Source organism: Salvia hispanica, chromosome 6 (genome assembly GCF_029641045.1).
Source record: "Salvia hispanica isolate PSC_SH4W2 chromosome 6, Shi_PSC_v1, whole genome shotgun sequence".
In the NCBI taxonomy this organism is placed as follows: domain Eukaryota; kingdom Viridiplantae; phylum Streptophyta; class Magnoliopsida; order Lamiales; family Lamiaceae; genus Salvia; species Salvia hispanica.
Window position 1 is genome coordinate 32,970,309 of NC_142697.1, and position 15,527 is coordinate 32,985,835.

The 15,527-nt window shown below is 45.4% G+C and overlaps 1 protein-coding gene and 4 long non-coding RNA genes across 7 annotated transcripts; 3 read left to right on the forward strand and 2 right to left on the reverse strand.

Moving 5' to 3' along the window:
- Nucleotides 1-518: 518 nt before the first annotated feature.
- LOC148923617 (uncharacterized) lies at nucleotides 519-2,346 on the reverse strand. Its single transcript, XR_016132273.1, has 3 exons — nucleotides 1,694-2,346; nucleotides 901-982; nucleotides 519-811 (listed from the first exon to the last, which is right to left on the reverse strand). It is a non-coding gene; the product is annotated as an uncharacterized LOC148923617 (long non-coding RNA).
- On the forward strand, nucleotides 980-3,713 carry LOC125211180 (uncharacterized). Of its 2 annotated transcripts, XR_016132274.1 has the most exons (3): nucleotides 980-1,388; nucleotides 2,950-3,014; nucleotides 3,474-3,713. It is a non-coding gene; the product is annotated as an uncharacterized LOC125211180 (long non-coding RNA). The 2 variants fall into 2 exon arrangements; XR_016132275.1 differs by lacking the exon at nucleotides 2,950-3,014.
- Nucleotides 3,714-6,039: 2,326 nt separating this feature from the next.
- Nucleotides 6,040-10,672, forward strand: LOC148923618 (uncharacterized). The gene is made up of 2 exons (XM_089061557.1): nucleotides 6,040-8,438; nucleotides 10,666-10,672. Exons 1-2 carry the CDS (start codon nucleotides 6,040-6,042, stop codon nucleotides 10,670-10,672), a joined length of 2,406 nt encoding a protein of 801 aa, XP_088917683.1.
- A 67-nt stretch (nucleotides 10,673-10,739) lies between these two features.
- Nucleotides 10,740-12,577, reverse strand: LOC148923619 (uncharacterized). Its single transcript, XR_016133063.1, has 3 exons — nucleotides 11,915-12,577; nucleotides 11,122-11,203; nucleotides 10,740-11,032 (listed from the first exon to the last, which is right to left on the reverse strand). It is a non-coding gene; the product is annotated as an uncharacterized LOC148923619 (long non-coding RNA).
- On the forward strand, nucleotides 11,201-13,934 carry LOC148923620 (uncharacterized). 2 transcript variants are annotated; one of them, XR_016133064.1, is made up of 3 exons: nucleotides 11,201-11,609; nucleotides 13,171-13,235; nucleotides 13,695-13,934. It is a non-coding gene; the product is annotated as an uncharacterized LOC148923620 (long non-coding RNA). The 2 variants fall into 2 exon arrangements; XR_016133065.1 differs by lacking the exon at nucleotides 13,171-13,235.
- The last annotated feature ends 1,593 nt before the right edge of the window (nucleotides 13,935-15,527 follow it).

Genomic DNA, 15,527 nt, shown 5'->3' on the forward strand with positions numbered 1-15,527 from the left:
GACCCAACCTCAAAGTTCGAGAGATGCAAGTAACCACGGTTATAAATTTGCTTTGATTACAAATTTATCATGGAAAAGTTTGGATAAGAAAATTTCATCCTTTTTAATTCATATTTTTTAATTTCTTTAATCATTTGCATGTAAATTTATCATAAACAAATAAGGAATAAGAAAATACTCTTCTTGTAACATCCCGGAATTTAGAACCCTAATTTTAGAGCCCTAAAATTTATTATCGATGACGTGGAAGATGTGAATTATTTGATAAGTGAATTTATTACATGAGTTTATTTGATTGAGAAGTTTGAAAAGTCAAATTTGTTGACTATTATGATGTAATACCCGCCTCTTAAGTCGCCTTAGCTTACAAATTTTTTTTTTTTTTTTTTTGTCGTGCTTAGGAACGCATGCCATCCTTTAGATGTTTGTTAATGTTTGATTTAGTTGTTAACCTTGGCTGATATGCCTAACTAAACATTAAGTTGCGAAATACAAATGAGAAGGGAACGACGAACGAATGAAAAATGAAGTCGTGTTTAATTGCGTTGGTAAACAAAATTTAATATTTAAAAGAATACAAGGTCGACGTCATGAATGAGAATATATGTACACACCCCTGAGCTTACTACTTAGCTTACTTGTTGAACTCATGAAACCACAAAAAGGAATTTAAAATACAAAGGAAATGTTCTTTCGGGCCTTCTCTAACCAAGTCCACGTTACACCCCGTCGCGGCCCATTAAGTCAGCCCTTTGGGCCGAGGGCAGCCACATTTGGAGCAGCCTACGCAGCCTACACTTCTCTTCCCCACCTGCAAAATACAAACAAGATATTTAATGCATATGTACAAGAGAATTAAAAGAGCCCCTTTGCAAGAGAAATGGAACAAACTTGTTTTACCCATAATAAATCTAGAGCCTCCCCAAAAATGGCAAGTCAGCCCCTACACTCCTTTCCACTCCCAATGTCTCTCTTATGCACCCTGCAATAATCAGACAAGTTATATGAATGCAAGAGTACTTGTACTCCAGAATAGAAACAAAATAAATTAAATAAAAGTAGGGTGAAGACCATCAGAAAGGATTGACTGCAATAAGAGAACAAAGAGCTAAAGCAGCTCCTTAATTACTCAAGAGTAAACAGCCAACTAAAGTGAACATAAGACAATGAGTTACAGATTTGATTTTCTGCCAATATCCCAACCACATGTAGACTTCTTTTCTCCTATATATTTTCTTACACACACAACACTCAAATCAGCTTCACATCACCCATACACATTAAAGAGAAGAAACCGAGAGAGATTGTCTTTGTGAAAGAGAGCAAAGAGAGAAAGTAAAAGAGAACAGATCTTCTACACAAAGGTTTAACAACCACCATCACTAGAGGTAAACATACACACGACCCCTTTATGATTCACTCATCTTCTTCCATGTAGAGCACCATCGCATAAGCACATTATGCTGAGTCCTAATTTCCTTTTCAAGATGCAAGACATGGCTTCAACTAGGATTTTTGCCTTTTAGTTTGGTTAGCTCTTCTTTTAGGAACAAAGTTTCAACGACATTTTTAATCATGCTAAAACAATAGGGCCCCTTTCACTTTAACACCTATGTTAAACCAAGAGTATGTAAAAGGAACAAAACTCCACTGATGTGTAAGATAGAGAGAGTTAGGGAGAGGGGTTAAGTACTTAGCCACTGCCCGGCGAAGCAGCGGCAAAACGAGGCGTCGGTGAGGCTTGGTCAGTTCCGAGTCTAGCCGATGGAGGAGCGTATGGCGTCGATCAGATGCCGTGAACCGTCCTCGAAGCAGATGCTGCTCCGGCAGCAGGGAAAAATGGCGACGTGGGCGTCGACGACGCCGTAGCTGGCCTAGCGCCGGAGAAATGACTGTGATGGCGCTGTGTTGTCGCAGAGATGGAAGGAGGAACAAGCTGTCGGCGGTGCTGGCGGGACAGAGCCGTGAGTGCAGAGAGAGAGAGAGGCGATGATTCCTCTCCTTCTCCAACGGCGGACCGAACGAGAGTAATGGTAGAGGGATTTACAGAGGCGATGCCTCCCCTCTTCTTCCGACTGCGCAGCAACGCGAAGGAGCTGGTTCCGTGACCAGCGGCGGCAGCACCGTGGAGGAGCTGAAGTGATGGCTCTGAAGCCGCTGTTGTGTAATCGACAGTGTAAATACGAGAGCGAATCTGGGAGGAGGAGCGGGTTTCCGGCGGCGTGAGGAAGACGCCGACCGGAGCAGCGAACAGCGAAGCCGGCGAATCGCCGGCGAGAGAGGGGCGTGAGGAAGAGACGCCGCCGCCTCCCTTCTAATCTAGGGTTGGAATTGGGGTTTTAGTTGAATTGTGAATTGAGAGAGAGAGGCCGATGGTTTTTGGGAGTGTATGTTTGGGCCCTTCTCTCTTAATTGTTTGGGCTTCACTAATTAAACAAAAGTGGGCTAGGATTGTAAATTAAATCTTGGGCTAAGGAAATAGTTAGAGATGGGCTGCCCTTTTATGGAAGTTAATTATTAAGCCTGGACCACCAACTAAAATAAAAGTATAGGCTAAGAATTTAATTAAATCATGGGCTCCCCTATGATGTTGATTAAATAATTAATGGTTCGCTAATTATTTTCACGAAGACGAGCCTAATTTTCCGGACCTTAGCTTAAGTGCTCGGATGATTAATTTTAAGAAATTATAATACGCTAACGATGAATAGACCTCGAGCCTAATTTTTAGTACTTAAATAAATGGCTTAGGAGGTAACACCCTCTAGTAAAGCGAATAAATTCCTCAAATTTAATTAAATCTGCTGATTTAATTAATACTCAAGAATTCTAGAACTCTTCTAGAAAATTTAGAGAAAGAGTAAAATGATCACGCACTTAGGATGCATTCATGTTTAAGCTTAATGGATACCTCAAAAATCTAATTGAGTATCATTTTATTTCCTAAAGGGACGTCTTCGAACGTCATCTAAGACCAAGTTAAGGAATTTCCGGAAGGAGCTTTAGCTTTTGAGGTGGGCATTCTTTTAAAACGTGTTTCTAGTATGAAAATGTGAAATTTTGCTCAAGTATGTTGTCATGCCATGTTTTGTTTTATGATTACCTATCTGCTTGGCTATGCCAATTCAAGTTAAATCGAATTCGGGTCCCAGTAGGGCCGCAAACCCTACTCGGACTAGTGTACACATAAGGGGACCGTGAGCTAACAAAAGGGGTTGGCCGGTCCAGTGACCGTCGTGGAATGTGGCCACATTCCCGGTTCACACAAGGTTCAGATATGGTATATCTATGTTACGTGATTGCGCAATCAAAATTCTTATGAAAGGAAAAGTATTTAGAGACTCGGGCCTTTTAAATAAAAACCCCGTGATCTCTCAACTGTGGCTTGACAATTAAAATCAAAACTGTTTTTGGCAATGTGCTCACTGAGTATATCAAATACTCAGCCCTGCATGTTATTTTCAAATGTGCAGGTTGAACGTGGACGGGCAGGCGATGGTGTTGGGCATGAATCCTCGCATAAGTCAATAGGTAGCCCAGGGTAGTATGTCTCCATACATACTGCCTTGTCTTGGACGTTTCCGCTGTAATAGGATTCTATGTTAGAAGGATTGTGAACCTAGACCGCACTCTGACTTTATGTTGTCCCATTTCACTTTCACCTGCGGGACTTTTGTCCTAGGCTTCTTCTTTTAAATCATGATTATTTTTCATCCCTTGACTCTAAGGTGCTATTGAATCACGTTTAGATGCAGTCACTATCATTAGGAAGTTTGTGGTCGTGACAGAGTGGTATCAGAGCACCGTTCTTTCGCTCTGGACCCAAGAACCTTCTTTCAAGCCTTAGTCTAGAATGATAGCACTAGGCTAGAACATGACTTAAATGGAAAGTTAAAGGACCCAACACCTCGACTCGTCACGTTCAACCGCAGCAATGAGGTAAGAAAGAAGTTCTTACCAGAAAATTTTCAGTTATTTATGAAAGGACTTGATAAAAGGGAAAATGATTTCTTTTAAAGATATTTCAAAAATATTCAAGGATTTCAAGGAAAAGCATGTAAATTCCATTTTTCTACGAACCAGAGAATTTCAAGTTTAAAATGTTAAGCATAAGGATGTCTTACAAATGCTAAAGTATTATTAGTTATGCATGCCTGATTATGTGAAGTATGATGATAGATCGAGGAAGTTTTTAGAAAGTTACGAAATGACTAATGCATGCAAACCTAGAACGCCTAAGGAGGTACATTAGGCTAGAGTAGCTATGAACGAATAGTCGTGAATGACGACTCTTACACCGCTTCCAAGAGCGATGAAATCAACAGAAAGATGCAAGATAGGGCGAACCCCTAACTTGTCTTGAAAATAGAACTTTAAATGCGAACTACGGCGTACTGTGTTACGACCTTTACGTTTAAAAAGAGAAAGAACGTCCAAAATTATGAGGGCCCACGAGTCACTCAAAACGAATGCTAATACGATCTACCCTATCGGAGAAAAACCCTAATAGGTTATCGATGCGACGGCTAGTACTATATATTTCACTATGCATATTACTTCTATACGTTATTTTCTCTTTTCGCGTTTTTGAGAGCCATTCTTTCGTACAGATGGCACGACAGCGCTACACCCATCGTAGGCCGCTCCGAGCTGGCGCGGATTCCGAGGCAGTGATTCGCTACTACCGGTCCTACCGCCGCTGCCATGGGGATACGCTGGCAGAGTTCGTAGCTCACTACGCAAAGTTATGGGAGGAGGCCAACTGTCACGGGGTGAAGCCCTACGAGGGTATCATGAGGCTCGTCGGTCTGTTTCCTGAGGAGTGGCAGAGTTGGATGACGGCCAATGCCGAGTTGTACACGTCGTCCCCGCCTCCCACGTATGAGCCTATTGGGGATATGCCCGGTTTTCTTAGCGCAGTCTCCGCAGGGTGCTTCCACTTCGGTGATGGGCCCCCACCAGGGACGCAGGCGCCCGGAAGCGAGGGATTCCGCAGGTTGCCACCCTTGGCCCTCATGCGGGGTGCAGGCGGAGTATTCGAGGAGGGGCAGTCGTCTCGAGCTCCCGCCCACGAGAGGGGCCGAGTAGAGGTTACGCCCGACTCGAGTGATGAGACCGAGTCTATGGGGAGCAGCACGGCGGATGAGGATGACGACGAGAACCCAGAGGAGGAGGGCGTAGACGACGATGAGGTCAGTGAGGAGGACTCCGAGGGAGAGGACTCGGATGAGGAGCCCGAGGAAGTTTTGGAGTGGGGCGAGATGCAGGAGGATGGTTCCGCTGAGGAGGAGCCACAGGTTGGCGGCCTCGCTGATTTGGAGTTGGAGTTCATTCCCCCACCACCAGCCGGACCACCACCAGAGATACCTCCACCCCCAGTGGAGCCCCACCCGGAGACGTTACGGTTGTCCCAGCAACCGATAGATTTGACTTCTTTCAGCGAGCTGTATCATCGCATTTGGCGTATGCGCAGAGAGTTGGCCGCCGGGACCGATATTCCCTTTGCACCAGTGGCAGCCCCGGGGCCATCAGAGCCGGTGGCAGTGCCGGAGCACCCCGAGGAGCCGGTGCCTCCGATCGAGACGTCCCATCAGGGGACTAGTCATGGCGACCCGATGTGGATCAGCAGCGACTCTGAGCAGGACTGATTGAGCAGGCCTCAGGCGTGTTTATCGTAGTAGCTTAGCATCATGTTTTCCCTTTCCATGTATCGAACCTTTTAGGAGCTTTCTTTTTTTCCTTATTGCCCTCACATGTATCAGATTTTAAGTCCTCGCTAGAGGCAATTTTTTTCCTTAACTTATGACATGTGATGTTTCTTGGCTATGTTATTCGATTTTTTGATTTTACTCCTTATGTTCAAAAGAATGGTGCATTTAATGAACCTAATGCTTGCAATCATGACATTCGACGAGTATAAATCCATGTTAACCTTGTTATCCTTAGAACAGAATGCCACCAAGGAGACGTGCCGGACGGCCAAGAAGGAATGGCGAGGTGCCACAAAATGTACCACGAGGAAATGGAGCGGGAAGAGGGATGACCCCACCACCTCCTCCGCCGCCTCCACCTCCACAGGAGCGGCGAGTAGAGGAACTTTTTCTGAGACAAAACCCTCCGGTTTTCAATGGTTTAGGGGACCCAGTTGTGGCTGAAAACTGGATACGCGCCATGGAACGCATCTTCAACTTCCTGCACTGCAACGATCAGGAACGCTTGACTTGTGTGACCTTCCAACTGACAGGATCAGCTGATTTCTGGTGGGAGGCACGAAAGAAAATTTTAACACCGGAACAACTGGCTCAAATGACTTGGGATGAGTTCAAAACTGGAATGTATGACAAGTACATCCCGAAGAGTTACCGTAAGGCTAAGGAAGTGGAATTCTATAATCTGAAACAAGGACGGATGTCCGTTACTGAGTATGATAGAATGTTCTGCGACATGTCTCGCTATGCGCCTGACCAAGTCGATACTGATGAGAAGATGGCTGAGAAGTTTTGTGCCGGTCTGAGGTACGAAATAAAGATGGCCCTGGCAAGCCTTGGAGGGTTGTCGTACCCTGAATCACTGAGTCGAGCCTTGGATATCGAGGCAGCTATGCCCAAAGAGAAGTCAACTGTACTTGTTACCGCAGCACCACCTCAACAACAGCAAAACTTCCGAGAGAAAAGGAGGTGGGATGGAGATCGTGCTCCAAATGAAATTAAGAGGCCACAACTTGCTCTGAAGCCACCGCAGAATGGTGGAAGGCAAACTGCTCCAAATCAGATGATGGAGTACAGACCTAGAGCCCCTCCCTGTGCTAAGTGCTCGAAGAATCATCATGGGGAGTGCAAGGCTGGGACTGATAGGTGCTTCTACTGTGGCAAGGGCGGACATTTCTCCAGAGAATGCCCGGATAGGAACGCTGGAGTCAGAGGGAGACAGAACTACCAAGGGCAGCGTCCACAACTGCGGGCACTTCAAGCTGAGCCGAAAGGAAAAGCGGCCCTACCCCAAGCTCCGCAACACCAGCGGCAGTTACGGCAGAGGCTTCCCACTCAGCCCAGAGCTTTTGCACTGAGACAGAGGCAGCCTAAGACGGAGCCAGGGAACCAAGAGCAGGGCAATCTGGCAGGTATGGGAACTCTCCTCAACATACCTATAGCCATTTTGTTTGATACTGGTGCATCACACTCGTTCATATCAGCACCTTGTGTGGATACCCTAGAACTGCCTACTGACGAAGTAAAACATAAGATGAGGGTGTCCTCACCCGTAGGAGGCCTTATAGACATCACACGAACTTGCTCAAACGTAGAATTCAATATGGGAAACCTTAGGTTAGTGGCTCACAATTTGCATGTGATGTTGATGTGGAGCGTCGACATCATATTGGGAATGGATTGGTTAGCCGAAAACTACGCTACCATTCTTTGTAAGGAAAGGCAGATCTCGCTGCAATACCCAGGAAGGGAACCCACAATCTTCCACGGAATCTCCATGAGGCGACGAAAGTCCATAATTTCTGCACTACAAGCAACCACTATGATAAGGAAAGGATACCCGGCATACCTCGTTTACCTGAATGGAGAAGAGAAAGAGGACCGTAAGATTGAAGATGTAGCAGTGGTACGAGAATTCCCAGATGTCTTCCCAGACGCACTACCTGGATTGCCGCCAGACAGGCAATTAGAATTCACAATTGATCTCGAACCAGGATCGGCCCCAGTATCGAAGGCACCATACAGAATGGCACCTAAAGAGTTAGAAGAACTCAAAATACAGCTACAGGAGTTACTAGACCTAGGCTTCATCCGACCTAGTGTGTCACCATGGGGCGCACCAGTGCTCTTCGTGAAGAAGAAGGACGGAACATTGAGAATGTGTATCGACTACCGAGAGTTGAACAAACTGACGCTCAAAAACAAGTACCCTCTACCAAGGATTGACGACCTGTTTGACCAACTTCGAGGGGCTGGTGTATTCTCGAAAATGGACTTGAGATCAGGTTATCACCAACTGAAAGTCCGACATGACGATGTACCCAAGACAGCATTCCGCACCAGATACGGCCATTACGAATTCACTGTAATGCCATTCGGACTCACAAATGCCCCGGCAGTATTCATGGACTTAATGAACCGCGTGTTCCACCCATACTTGGACAAGTTCGTCCTAGTCTTTATAGACGATGTACTCATCTACTCGAAGAACGAGAAGGAACACGAGGAACATCTGAGAACCACCTTAGAGACGTTGAGAGCCGAGAAGCTCTATGCTAAGTTTAGCAAGTGTGAGTTCTGGCTCAACGAGGTGAATTTCCTCGGACACATAGTAACGGCAGATGGGATCCGAGTGGACCCTGCCAAGGTGGAGGCAGTACAACGTTGGCAGTCACCGACAACACCGAGTGAAATTCGAAGTTTCTTAGGTTTGGCTGGATATTATCGGAGGTTCATCGAAGGATTTTCTAAAATAGCCAGACCAATGACTCAACAGCTCAAGAAAGGAGCTAAGGTCAATTGGACGCCGGAGTGTGAAGCAAGTTTCCAATTATTAAAAGAAAAATTGACCACCGCACCAATCCTAGCCGTGCCAGCGCCAGAAACAGGCTATGTAGTGTACACCGATGCTTCAAAGGTCGGACTTGGATGCGTATTGATGCAAAATGGCAAGGTGATTGCATACGCGTCACGCCAACTTAGGCCACACGAGCTGAATTACCCCACTCATGATCTGGAACTAGCAGCAGTAGTACATGCCTTGAAGATTTGGAGACATCATCTCTACGGAGTTCGATGTGAGATCTTCACGGACCACAAGAGCCTTAAGTACTTCTTTGAGCAGAAAGATTTGAACATGCGACAACACAGATGGCTCGAATTAGTCAAGGATTATGACTGTGGTATAAATTACCACCCAGGAAAGGCGAATGTAGTGGCAGATGCCTTGAGCAGGAAGACCATTCCCCAAGTGGCCACTTTCCTCACACAGAATGAGGAGCTCATACGAGAATTTTCCAAGATGCGGCTAGAAATAGTGGGAGCACCAGAGACGGTGGAAAGTAGGATCGCCACTCTAAAGATTGAGCCAGACTTAAGAGCCAGAATTGTTGAGGCTCAAAGGAGTGATGAAACATTAGAGAAAATTCGACTTAAAGTGAGGACGGGAAAAGAGGTGAGTTACCGCGAAGAAGCAGATAACGCCCTCACGTTTGAAGGAAGAATATGTGTGCCCAATGACGAGACTCTCAGGAATGAGATCATGAGCGAAGCTCACGAAACACCCTATACTGCCCACCCAGGAGGTACGAAAATGTATCAAGATATGAAGAAGCATTTTTGGTGGGATGGCATGAAGAGGAGCATAGCGTCGTTTGTAGAAAGGTGCCTAGCATGTCAACAAGTGAAGGCTCTACATCAACGACCCTATGGGAAATTGCAACCCCTGGAAATTCCCGAGTGGAAATGGGAGCATATTGCAATGGACTTTGTGACAGGATTGCCAAAGTCACAACGAGGGAATACTGCTATTTGGGTGATTATAGATCGCCTCACCAAAAGCGCCCACTTTGTACCAGTTCGTATCACTTACGGATCGGACAAGCTAGCTCAGATCTATGTGCAAGAGATCATACGGTTACATGGAGTACCGGTGACGATCACATCAGACCGTGACCCAAAATTTACTTCTAGGTTTTGGATAAGCTTGCAGCGAGAGCTAGGCACCAGGTTAAATTTCAGTACGGCATTCCATCCACAGACTGATGGGCAGTCTGAGAGGACAATCCAAATCTTAGAAGATATGTTGAGGGCCGTAGTGCTCGACCGCGGAGGAAAATGGGAGCCAGTATTGCCACTTATAGAGTTTGCGTACAACAACAGCTATCAGGCAACCATAAACATGGCCCCATATGAGGCACTGTATGGGAAGAAGTGTAGATCACCGCTTTATTGGGATGAGGTCGGTGAGAGAAAGACGCTGGGACCGGATTCAGTAGAGGAGATGATAGAGATCGTCCGCCAGATCCGTGAGAGAATCAAGGAAGCTCAAGATAGGCAAAAGTCTTACGCAGATGCTCGCCGAACCGATCTGCAGTTCAAGGCGGGAGACAAAGTTTTTCTGAAAGTATCCCCGTCTAAAGGAATTACGAGATTCGGCGTCAAGGGCAAGCTAAGACCACGTTTCATCGGACCCTATGAAATTTTAGAAGAAGTGGGTCCTGTGGCGTACAGATTGGCACTCCCACCGAGATTTGGGAACGTGCACAATGTTTTTCACGTGTCTCAATTGAGGAAATACGTATTCGACCCAAAACACATAGTCCACCAAGAGGAAATGGTTTTGGAACCAGACTTAAGCTATGAAGAGAAGCCAGAGGCAATCTTGGATAGGAAGGTCAAGGAATTGAGGAACAAATCTATTGTAACGGTGAAAGTTCTATGGAAGCACCATGGTCACAAGGAAGCTACATGGGAATTGGAAGACAAGATGAAAGAAAAGTACCCAGAGCTGTTTGAGTAACATAAGCAAAATTTCGGGACGAAATTTTCGTTAAGGAGGGTAGAATGTAATACCCGCCTCTTAAGTCGCCTTAGCTTACAAATTTTTTTTTTTTTTTTTTTTGTCGTGCTTAGGAACGCATGCCATCCTTTAGATGTTTGTTAATGTTTGATTTAGTTGTTAACCTTGGCTGATATGCCTAACTAAACATTAAGTTGCGAAATACAAATGAGAAGGGAACGACGAACGAATGAAAAATGAAGTCGTGTTTAATTGCGTTGGTAAACAAAATTTAATATTTAAAAGAATACAAGGTCGACGTCATGAATGAGAATATATGTACACACCCCTGAGCTTACTACTTAGCTTACTTGTTGAACTCATGAAACCACAAAAAGGAATTTAAAATACAAAGGAAATGTTCTTTCGGGCCTTCTCTAACCAAGTCCACGTTACACCCCGTCGCGGCCCATTAAGTCAGCCCTTTGGGCCGAGGGCAGCCACATTTGGAGCAGCCTACGCAGCCTACACTTCTCTTCCCCACCTGCAAAATACAAACAAGATATTTAATGCATATGTACAAGAGAATTAAAAGAGCCCCTTTGCAAGAGAAATGGAACAAACTTGTTTTACCCATAATAAATCTAGAGCCTCCCCAAAAATGGCAAGTCAGCCCCTACACTCCTTTCCACTCCCAATGTCTCTCTTATGCACCCTGCAATAATCAGACAAGTTATATGAATGCAAGAGTACTTGTACTCCAGAATAGAAACAAAATAAATTAAATAAAAGTAGGGTGAAGACCATCAGAAAGGATTGACTGCAATAAGAGAACAAAGAGCTAAAGCAGCTCCTTAATTACTCAAGAGTAAACAGCCAACTAAAGTGAACATAAGACAATGAGTTACAGATTTGATTTTCTGCCAATATCCCAACCACATGTAGACTTCTTTTCTCCTATATATTTTCTTACACACACAACACTCAAATCAGCTTCACATCACCCATACACATTAAAGAGAAGAAACCGAGAGAGATTGTCTTTGTGAAAGAGAGCAAAGAGAGAAAGTAAAAGAGAACAGATCTTCTACACAAAGGTTTAACAACCACCATCACTAGAGGTAAACATACACACGACCCCTTTATGATTCACTCATCTTCTTCCATGTAGAGCACCATCGCATAAGCACATTATGCTGAGTCCTAATTTCCTTTTCAAGATGCAAGACATGGCTTCAACTAGGATTTTTGCCTTTTAGTTTGGTTAGCTCTTCTTTTAGGAACAAAGTTTCAACGACATTTTTAATCATGCTAAAACAATAGGGCCCCTTTCACTTTAACACCTATGTTAAACCAAGAGTATGTAAAAGGAACAAAACTCCACTGATGTGTAAGATAGAGAGAGTTAGGGAGAGGGGTTAAGTACTTAGCCACTGCCCGGCGAAGCAGCGGCAAAACGAGGCGTCGGTGAGGCTTGGTCAGTTCCGAGTCTAGCCGATGGAGGAGCGTATGGCGTCGATCAGATGCCGTGAACCGTCCTCGAAGCAGATGCTGCTCCGGCAGCAGGGAAAAATGGCGACGTGGGCGTCGACGACGCCGTAGCTGGCCTAGCGCCGGAGAAATGACTGTGATGGCGCTGTGTTGTCGCAGAGATGGAAGGAGGAACAAGCTGTCGGCGGTGCTGGCGGGACAGAGCCGTGAGTGCAGAGAGAGAGAGAGGCGATGATTCCTCTCCTTCTCCAACGGCGGACCGAACGAGAGTAATGGTAGAGGGATTTACAGAGGCGATGCCTCCCCTCTTCTTCCGACTGCGCAGCAACGCGAAGGAGCTGGTTCCGTGACCAGCGGCGGCAGCACCGTGGAGGAGCTGAAGTGATGGCTCTGAAGCCGCTGTTGTGTAATCGACAGTGTAAATACGAGAGCGAATCGGGGAGGAGGAGCGGGTTTCCGGCGGCGTGAGGAAGACGCCGACCGGAGCAGCGAACAGCGAAGCCGGCGAATCGCCGGCGAGAGAGGGGCGTGAGGAAGAGACGCCGCCGCCTCCCTTCTAATCTAGGGTTGGAATTGGGGTTTTAGTTGAATTGTGAATTGAGAGAGAGAGGCCGATGGTTTTTGGGAGTGTATGTTTGGGCCCTTCTCTCTTAATTGTTTGGGCTTCACTAATTAAACAAAAGTGGGCTAGGATTGTAAATTAAATCTTGGGCTAAGGAAATAGTTAGAGATGGGCTGCCCTTTTATGGAAGTTAATTATTAAGCCTGGACCACCAACTAAAATAAAAGTATAGGCTAAGAATTTAATTAAATCATGGGCTCCCCTATGATGTTGATTAAATAATTAATGGTTCGCTAATTATTTTCACGAAGACGAGCCTAATTTTCCGGACCTTAGCTTAAGTGCTCGGATGATTAATTTTAAGAAATTATAATACGCTAACGATGAATAGACCTCGAGCCTAATTTTTAGTACTTAAATAAATGGCTTAGGAGGTAACACCCTCTAGTAAAGCGAATAAATTCCTCAAATTTAATTAAATCTGCTGATTTAATTAATACTCAAGAATTCTAGAACTCTTCTAGAAAATTTAGAGAAAGAGTAAAATGATCACGCACTTAGGATGCATTCATGTTTAAGCTTAATGGATACCTCAAAAATCTAATTGAGTATCATTTTATTTCCTAAAGGGACGTCTTCGAACGTCATCTAAGACCAAGTTAAGGAATTTCCGGAAGGAGCTTTAGCTTTTGAGGTGGGCATTCTTTTAAAACGTGTTTCTAGTATGAAAATGTGAAATTTTGCTCAAGTATGTTGTCATGCCATGTTTTGTTTTATGATTACCTATCTGCTTGGCTATGCCAATTCAAGTTAAATCGAATTCGGGTCCCAGTAGGGCCGCAAACCCTACTCGGACTAGTGTACACATAAGGGGACCGTGAGCTAACAAAAGGGGTTGGCCGGTCCAGTGACCGTCGTGGAATGTGGCCACATTCCCGGTTCACACAAGGTTCAGATATGGTATATCTATGTTACGTGATTGCGCAATCAAAATTCTTATGAAAGGAAAAGTATTTAGAGACTCGGGCCTTTTAAATAAAAACCCCGTGATCTCTCAACTGTGGCTTGACAATTAAAATCAAAACTGTTTTTGGCAATGTGCTCACTGAGTATATCAAATACTCAGCCCTGCATGTTATTTTCAAATGTGCAGGTTGAACGTGGACGGGCAGGCGATGGTGTTGGGCATGAATCCTCGCATAAGTCAATAGGTAGCCCAGGGTAGTATGTCTCCATACATACTGCCTTGTCTTGGACGTTTCCGCTGTAATAGGATTCTATGTTAGAAGGATTGTGAACCTAGACCGCACTCTGACTTTATGTTGTCCCATTTCACTTTCACCTGCGGGACTTTTGTCCTAGGCTTCTTCTTTTAAATCATGATTATTTTTCATCCCTTGACTCTAAGGTGCTATTGAATCACGTTTAGATGCAGTCACTATCATTAGGAAGTTTGTGGTCGTGACAGAGTGGTATCAGAGCACCGTTCTTTCGCTCTGGACCCAAGAACCTTCTTTCAAGCCTTAGTCTAGAATGATAGCACTAGGCTAGAACATGACTTAAATGGAAAGTTAAAGGACCCAACACCTCGACTCGTCACGTTCAACCGCAGCAATGAGGTAAGAAAGAAGTTCTTACCAGAAAATTTTCAGTTATTTATGAAAGGACTTGATAAAAGGGAAAATGATTTCTTTTAAAGATATTTCAAAAATATTCAAGGATTTCAAGGAAAAGCATGTAAATTCCATTTTTCTACGAACCAGAGAATTTCAAGTTTAAAATGTTAAGCATAAGGATGTCTTACAAATGCTAAAGTATTATTAGTTATGCATGCCTGATTATGTGAAGTATGATGATAGATCGAGGAAGTTTTTAGAAAGTTACGAAATGACTAATGCATGCAAACCTAGAACGCCTAAGGAGGTACATTAGGCTAGAGTAGCTATGAACGAATAGTCGTGAATGACGACTCTTACACCGCTTCCAAGAGCGATGAAATCAACAGAAAGATGCAAGATAGGGCGAACCCCTAACTTGTCTTGAAAATAGAACTTTAAATGCGAACTACGGCGTACTGTGTTACGACCTTTACGTTTAAAAAGAGAAAGAACGTCCAAAATTATGAGGGCTCACGAGTCACTCAAAACGAATGCTAATACGATCTACCCTATCGGAGAAAAACCCTAATAGGTTATCGATGCGACGGCTAGTACTATATATTTCACTATGCATATTACTTCTATACGTTATTTTCTCTTTTCGCGTTTTTGAGAGCCATTCTTTCGTACAAATGGCACGACAGCGCTACACCCATCGTAGGCCGCTCCGAGCTGGCGCGGATTCCGAGGCAGTGATTCGCTACTACCGGTCCTACCGCCGCTGCCATGGGGATACGCTGGCAGAGTTCGTAGCTCACTACGCAAAGTTATGGGAGGAGGCCAACTGTCACGGGGTGAAGCCCTACGAGGGTATCATGAGGCTCGTCGGTCTGTTTCCTGAGGAGTGGCAGAGTTGGATGACGGCCAATGCCGAGTTGTACACGTCGTCCCCGCCTCCCACGTATGAGCCTATTGGGGATATGCCCGGTTTTCTTAGCGCAGTCTCCGCAGGGTGCTTCCACTTCGGTGATGGGCCCCCACCAGGGACGCAGGCGCCCGGAAGCGAGGGATTCCGCAGGTTGCCACCCTTGGCCCTCATGCGGGGTGCAGGCGGAGTATTCGAGGAGGGGCAGTCGTCTCGAGCTCCCGCCCACGAGAGGGGCCGAGTAGAGGTTACGCCCGACTCGAGTGATGAGACCGAGTCTATGGGGAGCAGCACGGCGGATGAGGATGACGACGAGAACCCAGAGGAGGAGGGCGTAGACGACGATGAGGTCAGTGAGGAGGACTCCGAGGGAGAGGACTCGGATGAGGAGCCCGAGGAAGTTTTGGAGTGGGGCGAGATGCAGGAGGATGGTTCCGCTGAGGAGGAGCCACAGGTTGGCGGC

Excerpts from the sequence above, each read along its gene's own strand:
- LOC148923618 (XM_089061557.1), top strand. The coding sequence starts at position 6,040 with ATGACCCCACCACCTCCTCCGCCGCCTCCACCTCCACAGGAGCGGCGA.